This window comes from Octopus sinensis, linkage group LG17 (assembly GCF_006345805.1).
Source record: "Octopus sinensis linkage group LG17, ASM634580v1, whole genome shotgun sequence".
Taxonomy (NCBI): Eukaryota; Metazoa; Mollusca; class Cephalopoda; order Octopoda; family Octopodidae; genus Octopus; species Octopus sinensis.
The window spans coordinates 42,621,082-42,641,907 of NC_043013.1; the positions used below are offsets into that span (position 1 = coordinate 42,621,082).

The window sequence follows — 20,826 nt, forward strand, 5'->3', positions numbered from 1 at the left end:
AACTGTGATGGTTTTAGGAGAGGTGAGTAATGAATGTCATGTCATGCCAACTCACATCTTTCTACAAAGTCTTAGAATTAATGCTTTTGGATACGCATTGAGATGCTGCAAACAGTTGTTAAGCCCTGAATGGATGACATAAAAGGCCACATGTTTCAACAAGACTCAGCACCCTCTCACAAAGACTAAGTATATCTAAGAATGGATGTCAGACAATCCTTATGATTATGTAACAAATGTGTGGTCTCTAAACTTGCCAGATTTAAACCTCATGGACAACAACTACTGCTACTACACACACACACACACACACATACATAATTACAAACTTAGAATATATATTAACACACAGTGCAAAACTTGGTCTCCTCTCCCTTCTGTTTTCCACATTTACTTCAATGGAAACAAATGAGAGAAGAAAGGGTTGGTGGGAGAGGGGGAATAGAATGAACAACAAACAAGAAAAATAAAAGAAAAAAGTAATAAAATAAAATAAAAAATATTATAAAAAAGAAAATAAAACAAAAAATAACAGAAAAATTATATAAAACAAAGGGTAAAATAGCAGAGGAATTGAGGTGCAAAAAAAAGCCAAACATATTTTGAAAGGTTCTAGTTGAAAATCTTGTACCTAAAATGCAAGGAGTTAAAACTAGTATCTCCTGGCAGAGATAGGGGGCACTGGAATAAAATATACACACCAATAAACTGGCAAGCCACTGCAAATAGCATTATGTCCAGAATATAATAGAAACAGTACTTACAACTTGGTTTCCTTAATTCTGAGGGGATAGAGAAAACGATAGAGAGACAGATAGGGAGAAAGATGTATAGACAGAGATAAAGTGATGGAGAGAAAGAGAGAAAGAGACAGAGAGAGAAAGGGACAGAGAGAGAAAGGGACAGACAAAGAGACACAAACACAGACAGACAGGCAGAGAGATAGGAAGAGATAGCATAGTAGAATAGAAAGAAAGTGCTACCAATAGATGAGAAAGTGAAATAGACAATTAAGAGGAAGGAGAGAGAGAGAGCTGAAGAGGCTGAGAAATAAAAGAAATAAAAAATTAAAAACTCAAATCAAAATATTCACACATGGAATACGTATGTATGCCAATATTTTCCACACATGTAAATATTTATAAATATGCCAACATCTGCAGCTACATGTTCACATATATATATAACCATACAAGCATACACACACAACCACACATATATTACATACATACACTACATACATGCATAACACACACACACACACACACATACACTGATACTATTATTTTCTTATACACAGATATTTATAAAACATAAATGGGGCATTTTAAAACAAGGTGAAAAAAAATAGAATTTACAGAATTTTCCTTTTTTTCCCCTCAAAACCAAATATTCTTCAGGTAACAAAAAATTTTTTAAAATAAAAGAAAAACATTTACAGTAATCCCTCGACTATCACGGGTGTCACATTCCAAAACCCCCTGTGATAGGTGAAAATCTGCAAAGTAGAAACAATACTGCACTATACAATTTTTTTTTAAATCATTTTTATAATTCATATATATTTTATTATAAATGCAAAACAACACCAGAGAGGAATTGACGTAAGCTTAAATAATAAAACCATAATAGGTGAACTGTGATATGGCGAAGGATTACTTTACTGTTATTGGTTTCGGCCAGAATCTGTGACCATGTTGGGGAATCATTTCCTTTGTTTAGACATAAAGCCAGTGATTTTGGGAAAAGGAGATTAGTTGAGTACTGACCCTCAGTACTTGGCTGGTTAGGGTTATATGATATTGAGCCTCCACCTTCCAGCTAAGAGTACTTGGTCTAGTGGTGAGAGTGTTGTGCTCACAATCACAAGACCATAGTTTCAATCCCTGTGTTGTGTGTGTTATGTTTTTGAGCAAAACATTCCATGCCGATCTGCAATCACTTTGACATCTGACGTGTGGTACACAGTGCACCTGTTCAGGTAACATCGACTTGATGGAGAGGAAGTGAGCTAATGCACAGCACGTACATTTGATCGCTATAAACAAATCATTTGTGCAAGTCGTTCAGCCAGTAATTGCGAAAACCATCTTTCTCGGACTACGAGACACCAATATCATACTGACTCCCAAACGGATGCAAGACAAAGTTAACCTTGACAGCATTTAAACTCAAAATATAAAGAGTCATAATGGTAATTTATTACAGAATTCTACTTGCTTGGCAAATAACTATGACTTCTACAATAATACTATTTACACCTTCAATGCATTACATCAGTGATTCTCAACTGGGATCTATATGGCCCTTGTGGATGCATGTGGCCCTTGGAGATTCATATAAGATTTCGTTGTTAAAATTTATGTGTAATAAATTGGTTATCAAGAAATCCTCTTGCGAGCGTGACCTAGGCATCACTGTCAGCAGTGATTTGCGTTGGTCAAAGCATATCTCTAAGATTGTCAGGAAGGCCGAGGGTGTCTTGGCATCACTCAGCAGGTCTTTTGTTAGCCGCTCTCCAGCCATCTATTTAAAACTGTATACAGCTATGGTACGACCACACTTGGAATTCGCATCATCAGTTTGGAACCCCTATCTTGCACAGAACATTGACCTCCTGGAATCTGTCCAGAGACGTGCAACCAAACGCATACCCTCCATCAGACACCTACCATATTCTGAGCGCCTTGTTTCCCTGGGCATGGATTCACTGAAGCTCCGGCGTTTGGCGACGGACTTGGTAAACACCCACAAAGTTATCAACCACCTCACCAACAACAACACTGAACACCTTTTTGATCTCCATGTGTCTAACACACGTGGACATGCCTACAAAGTCAGAAAACAATACAGCTCCCATGACTTTCGGAAACATTTTTTCACGCTCAGAGTTGCTGAAGCATGGAATAAACTGCCTGCGTCAGTTGTTGACTGCCATGACACTGCATCTTTTAAGGCCCTCATGCTTTCCGAAATCCGCCGAAACTACACCTGATTATATATACACTTTAGATGAGTTGTAGTGCACCTGAGCACTGTACACAATTATTATTATTATTATTATTATTATTATGCTTCTACAACACACAAAATATTTTAGCAATTATTTTTATACAATTCCTAATATTTGGTTATAAATGAATGGCTATGAAGGTCCACCTGGGTAAAATAGCAATCGCAGAGATCCATAGACAAGAGATGGTTGAGAGCTACTGCATTATATGAATGAACTAAGAGAAACATCATCCTTCCAGGTAGCTTACTCCCAGTTTAAATGGTTCATGTAATATATCATAGTTATTTAAGTACAATATTATTTTGACTATAATGGGACCCTAAATTGTTTGTACCTTAGAAAAAAAATCCTTTTAACATCCATGCAAAATGCTAGACTCCCACTCAGATTTCATCCTGATATTTTGTATTTCATCTCTCACATTATACACAAGGAAATAGTGTCCACTTTGTTGAAAGCATTAGGGAACAAATGTCCAGTCTGAAGGTAACTTCCTTATTCCTTCCACTAATCTCAGAAACCCTGAAAAGGGTCACAGGTGCTGGTTTCCCTACTTGTCGTTAGAAAGTAAAACAAAAAAGAAAAGAAAACAATGGCTCCAGCAAGGTTTGAACTTCTCACCATGTAGTCAATTAGCCCAACATGCTGGACCACTCTGCCATTTTCTCTCACCAACGAAATTTTAAATTATCAATGATGAGCAAAACATACAACCACACATACACACACACATATCTGCAAATATATTTGCACACACATGCATGCACACACACACAGACAGACATCTACACACAGTCATTAGTTATGTTACATAAAAGACAGTTGATACAGGATGCCAACTGACAGAAGTAATTTAGAGCAGCTGGATGAAAGAGAAACAGTATTAACACCACTAGAGAGAGACAGAGAGATTAGGAGAAAGAGTGAGAGAGAAAGAAATCAAGAGAGAGAGAGAGAGAGAGAGAGTACATAGAAAGTAGAACAGAAAAAAACAGAGAGAGTGAGTGGGAGACACAGCATCAACGCAATAGTTCCAGACTGCTGCATTTTAACAAAGACCAAGTGATGTGAAAACCAAGCTTCACCTGCACACACATCACCTGTGCACATTACCTGTGCAACTGGATGAAGTTAACAATGAAAGATATTTAACCAATGAAATAATTGAAAAGAACATAACAGGATAATCAAGACACAAAGTATTCGATGTCAGAATATATATATATATATATAAACCAATACCAGCATAGGAAGCTGACATAATGATGGTTACAAAAACACACTTTATACATGCATACACAGACTTATACATGTATTTATACACTCACATACAGGCATACATATATAGGCTTATATAAGTATTCATCCACAAATACATGTACACACACATATATATACATACATACATACATATGTGCGTGTTTGTTCATATGCACACAATTATTGGGTCCAGTACACAGCTCTTGATGAAAGCACTGCAGTTTTTCCAGTTTGTTAGCCCCAATATTTATCAATGCTTCTGTTTATATAAATAAACTTGCACATAAAATTCCAAACAGGATAACATATTCCTACCACTTTCCTATTCAGTATGTATGTGTATGAGTGTGAGCACGCGCGCCGGCATATGTACATATTAGGCATTACATTATACACACAAACACATTTACTGAGAATACATGCAGAGTTCTAACTACATCAAAAGTGAAACAAAAGGATCTTAATTTCTTTTTTTTTTGTTTGGTTGTCAAGCCCACATATGTTTGCTCTTTCTCTCACACACACACACACATTTTCTGGTTTATTAACTGCAAATTATTTTAGACCCAGGCTAAATATATAAATACTTTTATAGAATCGATTGTTTCAACATATCTGCGATTACCATTGGCTTTTCACTGTTTCTCTGCCGTGGAGCTTACAGCAGTTCAGTCCAGCAATGTTTTATGCACACACACACACACACACATATATATATATATATATATATATATGCATGCATACACACTCCTAAATATATCGTATGTATGTGCGTATTTCTGCTTTTCTGCATAACTATGAACACAAACTTTAAAAGATGCACTCAATGCATAAAGACAGTGTATAGTGTTTATTATCACAATGAAAAGCATTCATAGTAAATTGGACGTTTCACCAGTCGTTGGCCAATATATTGACCATGGCAGAACATTGTGACATTGTGGCCACGAGCAAAGCAATTCATTTCACATTGATTCAGGCCACTCAGCAATAGATGACCACCAGTGACCCATTCACAAGGTGTCGGATATTCAGTTGTTTCAATGCTCCAAACAGCTTAAAGGACCTCAGGGTTCACAACAGACTAACTTTTATTCTAAAATGTGCATGTACGTGGATACACACATGTGCATATATGTATGTGCATGCATGTGTACGTGTGTATGTAAACATATGTATATGCCTGACACCATAGACTTATATACATTCACTAACCGGATAGAAACAGCAGCAAAATCTTCCCCCACCATCTCGCTCAAATGCCTTAAATGCCAATGTAGTTCTTGATATACAAAAAATAATGGGGATGGTCATAGCTGGAACACTTTTGATCCTAAGTCTCTTCAATCAAGGACTTACACAAATAACAATCAACATCAACGTTTACATTATACTAACAACTAAAAAAGAAAAATTTTAAAGGAAAAGATAAATCATGATACCATCACCATCACTACTACTCACCAAACAGGGTCTGTCGACTGCTCTTATCTCCATCTATGAGAGCAGAGGCCACCCAGGCTATACCAAACACCAGGATTCCTAAAATGATCAGCACTACTGCAGTCTCGTAGACTCGGCCCATGATTCCCTGAAACATAAAATGGTTATTGCTGTGGTTACTGAGATATATGTTTGGCAGTAGATTTCAGTATAAGAGTAGTTAACCTTTTAGTGTTCAGATTACTTTGTCAAATGTAACGCTTAGTTATTCACATTGCCTTGAATTAATCATGCATTATCTTGCAGCGTTGAACTGTTTTTGAATAACGTTGTAGGGAAGGTGTGAGAGACCAGATTTGGTCAGTTTAAACATAAAACAGGTAGAATATGGCCAGTTTAAATGCTAAAGGGTTAAGGGTGTTTTTATTAAAGGAGTCATTGAAAGCTGTTTGGGTTTCTCCTGTGGTTGGTTGATGATAACAGACAGAAAGTTTTCACTATGCATTCTCTACTATTTCTATATTCAATATTATTTTATTTTCACCAAGTTATAAGAATAATGGTGAAAGGGGAAGCATGTAAAGAAAAATTTGGACATAGGGAAGAGAAAGTGAAAGAGAATACAGAGAGAATGTACTGACCCTCCTTGAGCCAGAAAACCCTTCCGACTCTGTGAAGAAGTAGGAGAATGGCATCAACATGAAGAGCGCCAGGTTGGAAAGAAAGAATATCAAGTTCCATAGTTCTGCAAAAACAAACAAAGACAAGCAGTTAATTCACAAGGACACATCATGTATGGCTTGGTTAGCATGTAGAATTCAGGGAGCCATTGACCTGAAAATAACTTATAGTTGCTGGTGAGAGTGTGTGTGTTAAATAGTATCTGCTTATCTGTCTTATACAACAAATAAAAACCAGAGTCCAAGAAACTAGCAATGGTTTGTGTTGGAATAAATAAGTTTTTGCAGTGTGGAGAGATGAGAATCAAGATATTTGGATAAATTTGTGTGACATGGGAGGGAGATCACAATCAAAGCCTTTCGAGCAAAAACCCTTCATTGCACAATTTTTCTTTTCTTTCCCTTTTTTTTTTATATAGTAACATTTCCAAAAGAAAATTTAAAGAATTCAAGAATAGAAAATATTTAAAGAAAGAAATATGCAAAGAAAAACAAAATTTGTGAATATGCAGCAGAGATATTGGGGATATTATGAGGGTATTTTTGACAAAGGACAGACAAATTTAATCAACCCAAAGAAGTAGAGAAAACAACATGTCTCTGAAAGCAAAAGATATTAGGCACCCTAGTGGACAAAGTCTTTTTTGATGATGCAATTTAGGCCCCAAGCCAGCCTCAAACAGACATATTTATGATCAAAGGCATTCCAGCCAAGTTCATCCCATCGTTTTGTAAATTAAGAACAACATTATACAATGTCTCTTTTTTTTTTCTTGTTTTAGATAGTAGGATACAATTTATAGGCAATTTGGTTGCTATTTTTAGCAAGCTGGGTAGTTATATTGAGGCTTGGTCACTGAAGTTATTTGCTAGACTGGCTAAAGGCACCAAAAGAGCCAACTGCCAGTGTTGAATCGAGTGTTAAATCTCCCACCCAAGAATAGGAATGACTTCAGTTCTATATTTAAAAGATGAGGAATTATGTACATTATTTACAATTGACGGATATTTGTCCTCATCTTGTTTGTTGTTAACACAACGTTTCGGCTGATATACCCTCCAGCCTTCATCAGGTGTCTTGGGGAAATTTCAAACCTGGGTTCTCATGCCTAAGGTATTTTTCGATATTATTATTATTATTCAGGTTGCTGCCTGGAATCGAACTCGGGATCTTGGGGTTAGCAGCCTGCGCTCTTAACCACTATGCTATATGCCCAACATTGAAAAATACCTTAGGAATGAGAACCCAGGTTCGAAATTTCCACAAGACACCTGAGGAAGACTGGAGGGTTGTGTTAACAACAAACAAGATGAGGACAAATATCCGTTAATTGTAAATAATGTAAATAATGTACGAATGACTTCTTTTGATGAACTTCCACACAGTATATGTCTACCAAATTCCACACATGAAGCCATTGGTCAACTTGAGTATTTAACAAAAGGCTATCATCTACTGTATCACAAAGGCCACCAAACCCAAAACCATCCATTTGTAGAATAAACTTCTTAACCACATAGTTATGCCACCACTACCACCACCACCATCACAACAACAACCACCACCATCTCTGCAAACTCCCAAGGAGATTAAAACAATGACAAATAACATGATAATCAGCTTACCGTGAATTAAAGAACTGTTGAGCCACTTCACGTAGTAACTGTCGGGATAAAGTAACAGGACTTCGTTACTGACTATAGAAATAGGTAGCAGCAAGACAGCACCTAAGGATATGGCTAAGGTAAGGGTGCACAGCAAAAGTCTGGAAGAATAAAACAAAAAGGCATCAGAGAGAGAGAGAGAGAGAGAAAGTGAAGAAGAAAGATGAGGAGGCAAGACAATGTAGAAGCAAGTAAAAGGATAGAATGAGAAGGAAGGAAGATAATCAAGGTGTTAATACTTCAACATTTAACCCAGCCATGTCCAGTCAAAGTATTCTACCCGTTTCATGATCAAACTGGCCAGATCTGGCCTCTCACACCAACACTACAATGTCGTTCTAAAAATTAACAGTTACCTCTTCAAAATCTCAAAGCTACAACATAATGCATGATTGATACGAAACAATGAAACTCAAAAAATTGTGCTAGTGGAGTGCTAAGAGCACCATCCGAGCGCGATCGCTGCCAGAGCGGCTAACTGGCTTCCGTGCCGGTGGCATGTATAGAAAGCACCATTAAAGTGTAATCGTTACCAGCATCGCCTTACTGGCACTTGTGCTGGTGGCACATGAAAAAACATTCGAGTAAGGTCGTTGCCAGTGACACTGGACTGGCTCCTGTGCTGGTACCACATAAAATACACCATTTGAGCATGGCCGTTGTCAGTACCGCCTGACTGGCCTTTGTGCCAGTGGCACATAAAAGCACCCACTACACTCTTGGAGTGGTTGGCGTTAGGAAGGGTATCCAGCTGTAGAAACTCTGCCAAATCAAGATTGGAGCCTGGTGCAGCCATCTGGTTCACCAGTCCTCAGTCAAATCGTCCAACCCATGCCAGCATGGAAAGCAGACATTAAATGATGATACTTCTGACTGTATAATGTGAATGCTAAAGAGTTAAATCAGGGGTTTTAACCCTTCAATAAGAGAACAGCTCTGAAGCCCTCACTTCCTCAATGCTGGGTTTTATTTCTTTTTAATTTTTTTGTTTTGTGCACCATCTTTCCTTCCAGCTTCAAATACGTCAAACATCAAAAGATTGGGTGCCATTGTTTTCGTTTATTTGTTTGCTTAATTTATTGAATGATTGTTTGACTGACTGTCACCCTGGAATTTCAGAAACTATTGGATCTAAGAAATCCTCAGTTTTTATCAAAACACTTTAAAAAAAAACCCCCACTAACTTACAGGGACACAAACAAATCAACACTGTTTGTCAAGCACTGGCAGAGAAGAACATACACAAAGATGTACACCCATACACATATGACAAGTTTCTATTAGTTTCCATCTACTAAATCCATTCACAAGGCATTGGTAAGACCAAGAGCTATAATAGAAGACACCTGCCCAAGGTGCAGCACGGTGGGACTGAACCCAAAACTACATGGTTATAAGGCAACTTTCTTAACCACACAGCCATGCCTCTGCTTACATCTATGTTTCTACTGAGTACTTGACTGCACTGAACAAGCAGTTAGAGCAATTCTCCAAAATAAGAGACGTGGTGGAAGTATCCTAGGTCGCTTAACTTGACTTGTTACCATTTCTATAAAGTTCAGACATAGTAAAAGTACCAGAGCAGATCTCAGACAAATAGAAGGATGGAAAGATACCCTCAATCACATTAGATATTTAAAAACATTTTCATATACTTTACTGTATGTATATGTGTGCATTTTTTTTATAGTTTTTCTTTTTACTTGTTGCATGTGGCCTAGTAGTTAGGCTGTTGCATTCACAACCACTAGATTGTGGGTTTGATTCCAAGACCAGGCAGCACATTGAGTTCTTGAGCAAAACACTTCATTTCACATTGCTCCAGTCCCACTTTTGACCAGAGGAGGATGGGGAGGGGGAATGTTGGCATGCTCACTTAGCCAGCAGTGTGGTGTTATTTAATGCCTAAAACGATGCAAAGTGCATTGTGACCAGTGATGTATAACAACATCTGATAGTCTGGTTTGGTCATTCACATGATCACATGATATACCAATTAAAAATGGTTAAATCAAAACAAGCTTTAAAAAAAATGTAAACAATTTCCTTACATTTTCTAGATACACAAACTCAGATGTTGCTGTAACCATACCCCTTTCAACTGGCACCTCACATCTACCCAGGGAGATGTTGACCTACTATTTACAGTATGGGGAAGACGCATTGTAATAAAGTTACTCTTCAATTTTGACTGTATGTTTGTGTATAGATGTCTACGGAAGTGGGTGTGTTCTTTTAGACACAAATAAACCAATACATGCAAATGAGGTCGCGTACACATAGACTGACACACACCACCCAACACACAGACTATACATACATCCAGACTTATACACACACACATTCAGACTCACACATACACACACATACATACATACATAGAGACACACATTCAGACTCATACATACACACACACACACACAACGACACACATTCAGACACACAAAGACACATACATTCAGACACACACACACACACACATTCAGACTCATACATACAGACACACACAGAGACACATATACACACACATTCATTCATTCACATGTACACACTCACTCACACACATACACACTATGTGACAAGAGAACAAAAGATAACCATGGCTACTTACGAGATCTTGTAAACATAAACATCTTCATCACCTGTTGGATGAAACGAAAGGAATGTGTAAAGCATAAACAGCACAAACAATACTTTATTCTAAAACATTTGACATCAGCAGTGTTTTCATATAACATAGTGCAGCTACACTAATAATTAATATATATATATAAAATATAAAAATATAAAAGTTATTTAATGGCTTTACACTTGTGTTAGGTCTAGACTGCTTACTGTATATGCCACATTAAGAAGTAAGGATATTTCAGTAATATGCTTCAGTTGAATTCTAACAGTTTATAAAACATTTTGACTTGCTCCCTTTCAAATCTGGCCTACTTAATTTGCACATTCTTTACATAATTGTGGAGAAAAACATCCAAAGTTGTAGAAGAAAACCCAATGCACTGATATTTTATACTCTTCAGTTGTTATTAAGAATTACGTTTAGTTTTAAGAGACTTGAAACCTGAAAAACAAAATTCCTTTTCCTTAACCCTTTCAATACCAGCCTGGCTGAAACCACCTCTGGCTCTGTAGTACAAATGTCTTGTTTTTATAAGTTTTGAATTAAAATCTTCCTCCAAACCTTAGTCACTAGCTTAATGATGTGCAGATTTAATATAGACAAAAACCGAATGCATTGCAAACGACAGGATCAAAATGTTGGCAGATGTATGCAGGAGAGATGGTACATGAATATAATGCATGTTCAATGAAAAATTTCTGTGAATTGATTGCAGAAGATAATGATGGAACAAATGTAAATAAGAGCTAGCAAACTGAGGCAGCAGCAGAGAACATTTGGTTAGTTATTAGGCATCACTGAGGAGATTAAGATTAACCCTTTCAATACCAACCCAGCTGAAACCAGCTCTGGCTCTGTAGTACAAATGTCTTGTTTTCATAAATTTTGAATTAAAATCTTTCATCAGACTTTAGTCACAATTTATTTTCCTAACACTAGCTTAATGATAACTAAGTTATTTTACTAAATTCTTTGTTATTTACAAAATTAATTGAACGATACACAGAGCATCTCAAAATGAATATGGCAATGAAAGGGTTAATATGCTAAAATTATGACAATATAACTTGAGCCTTGCTATAAAAAATGTCATGAGCACAGCAGAGAAAATGCCTAAGTTGTAACGAAAAAACTTCATTGAATGATATTTTATTCAGTTCGGTTATTATTTTGAGAATTATATTTAGATTTAAGACAGTTGAAACCTTAAAAAAAAAAAAAACTCTTTTTCCTTACATGCTAAAATTATAATACAGCTCTCTGTTTATGAACAGGCACAGCTGTGTGATAAAAAGTTTGCTTCCCAACCACATGGTTCCAGGATCAGTCCCACTGCATGTCACCTTGGGCAAGTGTCATTTACTGCAGTCTTGGGGCAACCAAAACCTTGTAAATAAATTTAGTAGACAGAGACTGAAAGAAGCCTGCCATGTGTGTGTGTGTCCCACCACTTGATAACCAGTGTTGGTTTGATTACATTCCCTTAATGTAGCAGTTCAGCAAAAGAGTCTGATAAAATAGGCACCAAGCTTAAAAAAAATTATTGGGGTTGATTCATTCAACTAAAATTCTATACGGTGGTAACCCCAGCATGGCCACAGTCTAATGATTGGAACAAGTAAAAGATAAAAGATGCTATAAAAATAATTAAAGTTCTAGAGAAAAAAATCCCCATGCAACAGTATTTTGTTTAAAATTGTTTTCAGACTATAAACTACATTGAAAGACATGGAGCATGGAAAACAGTGATTTCCCTTATAAACAAAAATTATGAAGCTGTATTTCCTCGGCTTAGAAAATGTCATCCATAAACACAGATAAATTATGCACAAGTTACAGAGAATAAAATGCAATGCAGTTTGTCTTTATTTTATTTGTAAGACTTGAAAAACAAGGAAAGAATTTTTTTTTCACACTAAAACTATGACAACCTGAAACATGAGAAAAGAATTAATTTCTCTTGCAGACTAAAATTATGACACCACAAATGTTGCCCATGAGCATAAATAACCATTTGTTTTAACTTTCCAAATATCCTCCTATATGGAAATATAGCTGTGTTTCCAGCCGATTCTCATATTGATTTTATTTTGGATAAATAGGAGAGAGGAAAAGAGAGAGATCATAATCATTAGTTTAATGTCTGCTTTTCTATGCTTGCATGGGCTGGATAGATTTTACTAAGGTAGCTTTTTTTTTTCCCCCTCACAGCCAGATGCCCTTCCTGTTGCCAACCTTCACCTGTTTGTACAGAAGGGAATATTTCCCCACAGAAGAGATAAAAAGGCAAAGTGAAATCCTAACACGCTAAGAACAACCAAGAGGATTTTAGAGAGCAAAAAAAAAATAAAATAGAAAAAAATCCTACTTAAAATATATTTAATACAATCACTATTCAACATTCATTTCAACACTACCTCCAACACTTTAGGTAACCATACGCTTTAATTTGATTCTTTTACTCTCTTACTTGTTTCAGTCATTTGACTGTGGTCAAGCTAGAGCACCAGGAATAAGTCTCTTTTGTCAAACTTTTAAGTTACAGGGACATAAACACATCAACACTAGTTGTCGTGGTGGTGGGGAGCAAATACAAGCACGCACACACATTATACGTACATACATACGACAGGCTTCTTCCGGCTTCCATCTACCAAATCCACTCACAAGGCTTTGGTCGGCCCGAGGCCATAGTAAAAGACACTTGCCCAAGGTGCCACACAGTGGGATGGAACCAGGAACTATGTGGTTGAGAAGCAAGCTTCTTACCAACAGCTACATCTGCGCCAAAGTTTTTTGGGTTTTTTTCTTCTTTTTTTTTTAATAAAGAGGCTTGAAATAAATTATGCAAAACATCCAAGTCATAAACCTTAGGTGTTCTCCAAACCCACACTGCTGATTTTCTCTGCAAAATCAAAGTAACTGCAGCCAGTCAAAGATATGAGCTCTGCAAGGTGGGGGTGACTGTTGCAGCAAATGTTGTTGGCCAGTCTCCACAGCAACCCGATTGCAATCATGTCCACAAGGCAAACATGACTGTTCTATGGTGTACAACCCATTTATTCTCAACATTACTCCCCCCACCTCCTTTTTTCTTTTATTATTTTTGTTCCCTTGGTGAGGTAGTTATGAGGTGGGCAGGTCTCTAATTTGATCTTTCATACTTTTAATGTGTTTTTTTCTTTCTATAAAACTATGTTGTTAATAAAATATAATTCATAATATTCTTACTGAAATAATATATCCCAACATGTTACATAATAGATTGGATCAAAATTTAACAATAAAGCCAGTATATAACATTTTTTTTTTTTACTGTATACAATCATATTACTGCAATTATATAAATGTACATATAGACAGTGAGGTAGCAATTACATAAAGCTAGACAGGAGTTACTTAGCAAGACAGGTGGATGGTAGGGAGACAGGTGCTGAAAGGAAGGGCCATTAGTGTAATGCACTTCAACAAATAGTTTCTGAGATTGGAGTTTTGATTATATAGATATACATATAAAAATGTATATCATCATTATCATTTACCATCATTCTTTTCATGCTGACTTGGTTGGATGGTTTGACAAGAACAGAGGAGCCAGAAAGCTCCAGCAGGTTCTATATCTTCTTTGGCATGGTTCCTACAGCTGGATCCCCTTCAAGCTCCATTTTATATATATATATATATATATATATTATATATATATATATATATATATATATTATGTGAAATAGAAAGATGAATAATCTTGTAGTAGATTAATCAAAAGTTTAACCGATACCTTAGTAGCAAAAATCACAGCAGTGAACAGCACGGTTGGAGGTACAACCATCTGGCGTTGCAACCGTGCGTTGGTGCGGATAATTGAATTTAAAACATTATTGGTGAATTGAAGAAATGGAGCTGAACGCAGATTGAACAGAAAACGTTTTATTTCATTCTACACGTGTTTCGAAAGGCACAAATTACCAAAATCCGATTGAATAATGGGACCATATTGTGTCTTTCTCTTCAGGAAGAAAAAAGGAAATCCGTTGGAAAAACAAAAACAGAACAGAGGCAGAGCAAAAAACAAATCGAACTGTGCTCCTCTTAGGAGCACAGTTCGATTTGTTTTTTGCTCTGCCTCTGTTCTGTTTTTGTTTTTCCAACGGATTTCCTTTTTTCTTCCTGAAGAGAAAGACACAATATGGTCCCATTATTCAATCGGATTTTGGTAATTTGTGCCTTTCGAAACACGTGTAGAATGAAATAAAACGTTTTCTGTTCAATCTGCGTTCAGCTCCATTTCTTCAATTCACCAATAATGTTTTATATATATATATATATATATATATATATATATATATAAGGGCATGTGAATGTGAAGGTGCATGGCTCAATGGTCAGAGCATCAGATTCACAGTCATGAGGTAGAGAGTTTGATTCCTGGACTGGGCTGTATGTTGTGTTCTTGAGCAAGACACTTTATTTCACATTGCTCCAGTTCACTCAATTGTAAAAATGAGTTGCGACGTCACTGGCACCAAGCTGTATCAGCCTTTGCCTTTCCCTTGGATAACATCGATGGTGTGGAAAAGAGAGCTGAGTATGCATGGGCAACTGCTGGTCATCCATAAACAATCTTGCCCAGACTTGTGCCTTGATGGGTAACTTTCTAGGTAGAATGCCATGGTCGTTTATGATTGAACAGGGTCTTTTTTTTTCTTTTATTAGGGTATTCACTTGTTTGTCGAGGGTGCTGCTTTTCTCCACATATGAATGTAGGAGTCAATATCTGATCAGGAAGTGAAGCAATTCTGTAGATTTTTTGGGCCCCTTTCCACTACAACACCAGAACAACCAGGGGCTACCCACCAATGTAGGCAACAAAACTCCCACACAACAGTATGTGTGTGTGTGTACACACACATATATTCTGCACACTTTTTGATCTCTTATCCCTATTTTCTACTATATTCCACTTGTGCCTTGAGAGTACACCTTCACAATCTCTTTCTCTCTTCCCATCTGGGGAAAATATATATCTCTTCTTCAGCAAGACACGTATTTCTGTCCCTCCATCATACTTTAACCTCTCAACATAAAGCATAAAGCCACCTCCCTCAATATCACACCACTGTCCCAGTCATCAAGAGATCTTGTCTTGCAAGTTACTTGGTGACCTCAGTGGTGTTGGCACCATGAAAAGAAGCACCCAATACACTCTGTAAAGTGGTTGGTGTTAAGAAGGACATCCAGCTGTAAAAACCATACCACAGTAGACAGTGGATTTCACAACAGCCATCCAATCCATGCTAACATGGAAAGCAGATAAAAGCAGATATTAAACAATGATGATGACGATGATAAATGTATACAAGATTTTTAATAAGATTTGTCACAAAATTTATGAGCTGTAAATCGAATGGATCCTAATATTTCAAGGACAGGCCCTTGCACAATATTCCTGTCAACTAAACTAAATCTTAATCAAAATTTCATTATGTACACTTTATTCTTAAGAGGTGTTTGGATGGTGGACATAAACATTCAGTTCAACATCAACACTTGGCCTTTAGCAGAGCCCATATATTGCAAGCATTTAGACCAAGTTTGCAATTTGTGGATAACTTTCACCCACTTGCTTAAAAAGCCATGTAAAGAGCATTTTCTTTTTCTAACTAAACCACTTTCTTTTTTCTAACTGAACCATTTTCTTTTTCTAACTAAACCATTGAAAAAATATATAAGACATAATACACATTTATGAGAACATTATTTCAAGGACTGGGTACCAATAGCTTCTTATCTAAAACTTACCAAGAAGACAACTTCATTAGAGGGAACACTTGTCCAGAAGCCACTTGCATGAGATCATTCACCCTGAGGTCACCTACATGGGAGAGTGTCACTCGTCCAGTATGAACAGACACACATCTAGTGGCCACCAGTAAAGGATACACGCACACAGTCGCCACCAGTAAGGGAAAGATACATACACATACAAACAGGTACTTAAAAGAGTTGCACAGTTGTTTCCAGTAAAACAGAGTCACCCAGCTGCTAGCACTAAGGGGAACACAGCCATTCTCAGCATCCATCTGAAACACTAACCCAGTTATCACCAGTAAAGACAGCACAGGCACTTAGACATTACCTATAAAGAGCCCATCACCAATGGCATTGAAAAGTGGTACAAGTGCATTTCCATAGAGACCAGCTTTAGAGAGGAAATACATTTCTTCTACTGCCAGGCACTGAGACGACCAAATAATTCATGGCATCATTAAAGAAAGGAAGTCCTTCAATTCTTATCAAGTGACTAACAAAGTCAGCCAGTAGTATATCCTCTACCTTATACACAAGCTTCTAGTCAGCACTTAGCTAACCTCAAACACTACTAAACAGCAAAACAGGAGGAGAGAGAGAAAGTACAACAGTTTATATATAATCTTAATTTCTTGGACATCAATCAAATTTGACCCTCTCCTGGTGTAGGTCATGAGAGGTTAATAGTAAGGAATTAGTAGAACAACAAAACTAACATTTTCCATACATTGGATAATGGTTTCAGCCACTAAAACTACGTATGGAACCAAAAGTGGAGCTAGAAATGAACTAAAAGTGAACCAAGAATGGAACTCACACATGGACAGAGTGCAGAAACAGGTGTAGAGCCCAGGTGTGTACCAAATGTAGCTATTGTGACACTAGCACAAGATAGAAATAATCATAGCGAAACTATACAAAATGTTAAACACTTGGATCACTCTTTCTTCTACAGAAGCAGGTTTCTCTCAAATTCACTCCCTCCAAACGAGTCCACTCTCTATTCACCAGAAGTGAATAACTATTGGACTAGCTGCTCAAAAGCCAAGTGTTCAAATCCACTGCAAGCATTTCAATGCATTTCTGTGTAGAAACCTTTATTGCTCATGGCTCCCAGTTCATCTGGATGTCAAGGAAATAAACTAAATCATTTGCAATAGATCAGACTCCTACCCATGGAGAGGAGAAAAGATTTATCTTTCATCTGCTTATTATAAAACTGGGGCTAAGCACAGGCCCTTAACAGTTTCTTCGGGGTTTTGTAGGTATATACATTATAATCACTAAACCTACAATAATTAAAACACAATTTAAGTTAGTATATCACAAACTAAAAAGATTGAGAATGGGCCCTAAGAGCTAGCTTGCTCTGTCTCTCTCTCTTATTGCCATCTATATTAAATATCTGGAAAATTTCTTTTCCATGACCAATTCCTCCCACTTTACCATTGAATAACATGATGACAATGATGATAACAATTACGATGATGATGATGATGATAATTACGATGATGATAATTACGATGATGATAATTACGATGATGATGACGATAATTACGATGATGATCACGATGATCACAATGATGATAATGATGATGATGATAACAATGGTGATGAGGAAGACAGTTACGGTGACGATGATGATGGCAATTATGACAATGATGATGGCAATTATGACAATGATGATGGCAATTATGACAATGATGATGGCAATTATGACAATGATGATGGCAATTATGACAATGATGATGGCAATTATGACAATGATGATGGCAATTATGACAATGATGATGGCAATTATGACAATGATGATGGCAATTATGACAATGATGGCAATTATGACAATGATGATGGCAATTATGACGCAATCATGGTGATGATGGGAATTATGGTGATAATGGCAATTATGATGATGATGGCAATTATGATGATGATGGCAATTATGATGATGATGGCAATTATGATGATGATGGCAATTATGATGATGATGGCAATTATGATGACGATGATGGCAATTATGATGACGATGATGGCAATTATGATGACGATGATGGCAATTATGATGACGATGATGGCAATTATGATGACGATGATGGCAATTATGATGATGATGATGGCAATTATGATGATGATGGCAATTATGACAATGATGATGGCAATTATGACAATGATGATGGCAATTATGACAATGATGATGGCAATTATGACAATGATGATGGCAATTATGACAATGATGATGGCAATTATGACAATGATGATGGCAATTATGACAATGATGATGGCAATTATGACAATGATGATGGCAATTATGACAATGATGATGGCAATTATGATGACGATGATGGCAATTATGACGACGATGATGATGGCAATTATGATGCAATCATATGATGATGGGAATTATGTTGATGATAGCAATTATGATAATGATGGCAATTATGGTGATGATGGCAATTATGGTGATGATGGCAATTATGGTGATGATGGCAATTATGGTGATGATGGCAATTATGGTGATGATGGCAATTATGGTGATGATGGCAATTATGGTGATGATGGCAATTATGGTGATGATGGCAATTATGGTGATGATGGCAATTATGGTGATGATGGCAATTATGGTGATGATGGCAATTATGGTGATGATGGCAATTATGGTGATGATGGCAATTATGGTGATGACGATGATGGCAATTATGGTGATGACGATGATGATGGCAATTATGATGACAATTATCAACACTTGTTTTCACCGATTCCCTCTCAAATAGATAACCCCACCCTGACAAACTAACTTCAGTCAGTTATGAACTGCCACAACCATCAACTGACCCTCTCATACTCTCACCAAAAATACGAGCCCCCACCTATTCATGAAAAGAAAGACAACAAAAAAAAAGACTTACCGGTATAGCACTCATCAGTGTCAGGTTTTTTCCTGATCAACTGGATCCCAACATAGGACAGTAGTATCAATAGAACTGATAGCAGCAGAAATATCTGGAATATAAGAAAAAAGGATAGTTATTATCCTTTAGTATTCAGATTACTGTCAAATATATTGCTTATTTATTCACATTGTTTTGAATTAGCCATGCATTAGCTTCTGGCCTCAAGATTTCGATGACATGATTGTTTATTTTTACACTGAGATTGTAAGGTAGATGTGAGAGACTAGATTTGGCCAGTATCAGCATAAAACGGGTAGAATATTTTGGCTGGATATGACTGGTTCAAATTGCTAAAAGGTTACGACACAGCAATTTTAGAAGCAAACCAGGAAGCCTCAACTGGGGTCCATATGACCCATGGGGGTTCATATAAGATTTCTAGGGATCCATCATAACAAAATAAATTGGAGATCCAAAGGAGTAGTTTAAGGACCCCTGAATAAATTTTTGATATAAAGTATATATTACAAGAAACAGCCAGGTTTCTTTCTCTAATGTTTTACATAGTTCAACCTACACAAGTTTATGTGTGAATAACAAAATAGGAATTTTGAAACTTGCATTTATAAAACTAGATTTTAAACAGTGAATGGCTATGGGAGTCTACCAAAATAAAATAATAATCAAAGCGGTTCATAAAGAATGGTTGAGAATCACTGCTCTGTACAGACACTATTTACTAGAAATAGCAGCCAAATACTCATTTCCTCAACTTACACACACTACTAATCTTAAAAACGAAAGTACATTACATAGTATAGATCTAGAAACTCCAAAAATAATGGGATGATCACAGCTATAATGCTTTTCATCATAGGTCTGCTGGACCACAGCTGGGGTTAAAGAACAACAAGGAAGGACATATTGACTAATGTATTTCTAGATTCTCTGTGCTTCAGAGAAGTAGTAGTTGCAGTTGGAACATCTTTGGTCACCAGTTCGCTGGATCACAGCTGACCTAAGGATAAGGCTCAAGAACAACAAACAAGGAAGGGAAGGACATAATGGCTAATGTTTTTCTAGGTACACTATGCTAAATAAAGATGGGATAGTTATGGTTAGAACATCTTTGAGCAGCAACTTTGTGGTCCTAGTGGACTGTTTAAATCAATGGTTTTCAACTGGGGTCCACATGACCCTTAGGGGTCCCTGCAAGATTTTGTTAAAATTTACATGCAATAGATTGGTTTTACTTCTACAGTACACAAAATATTCTATTCTTTTATATACAATTTCTAATAATATTTAATTATAAAAATATAAGATTGATATGTTAAACATTGAATGGTTACGAAGGTCCATCTGAGGAAAACAGAAATCAAAAGGGCCCATAGGTGAAAGAAAATGGTGGAGAAACATTGGTTTAGATAGCCC

The 20,826-nt window shown here is 36.7% G+C and overlaps 1 protein-coding gene across 2 annotated transcripts in view; it reads right to left on the bottom strand.

Moving 5' to 3' along the window:
• The window catches only part of LOC115220790 (limb region 1 protein homolog), an 88,436-nt gene that overhangs the window by 20,714 nt on the left and 46,896 nt on the right, over positions 1–20,826 (bottom strand). Inside the window, exons 2-7 of one of the 2 annotated variants that reach the window (XM_036510512.1) lie at positions 19,408–19,501; positions 10,676–10,706; positions 8,026–8,165; positions 6,361–6,464; positions 5,741–5,867; positions 765–782 (exon numbers count right to left, since the gene is read on the bottom strand). In XM_036510512.1, coding sequence (XP_036366405.1) covers positions 765–782; positions 5,741–5,867; positions 6,361–6,464; positions 8,026–8,165; positions 10,676–10,706; positions 19,408–19,501 — 514 coding nt within the window. The remainder of the gene's footprint in view (positions 1–764; positions 783–5,740; positions 5,868–6,360; positions 6,465–8,025; positions 8,166–10,675; positions 10,707–19,407; positions 19,502–20,826) is intronic. The other variant, XM_029790935.2, reaches the window with a different exon arrangement.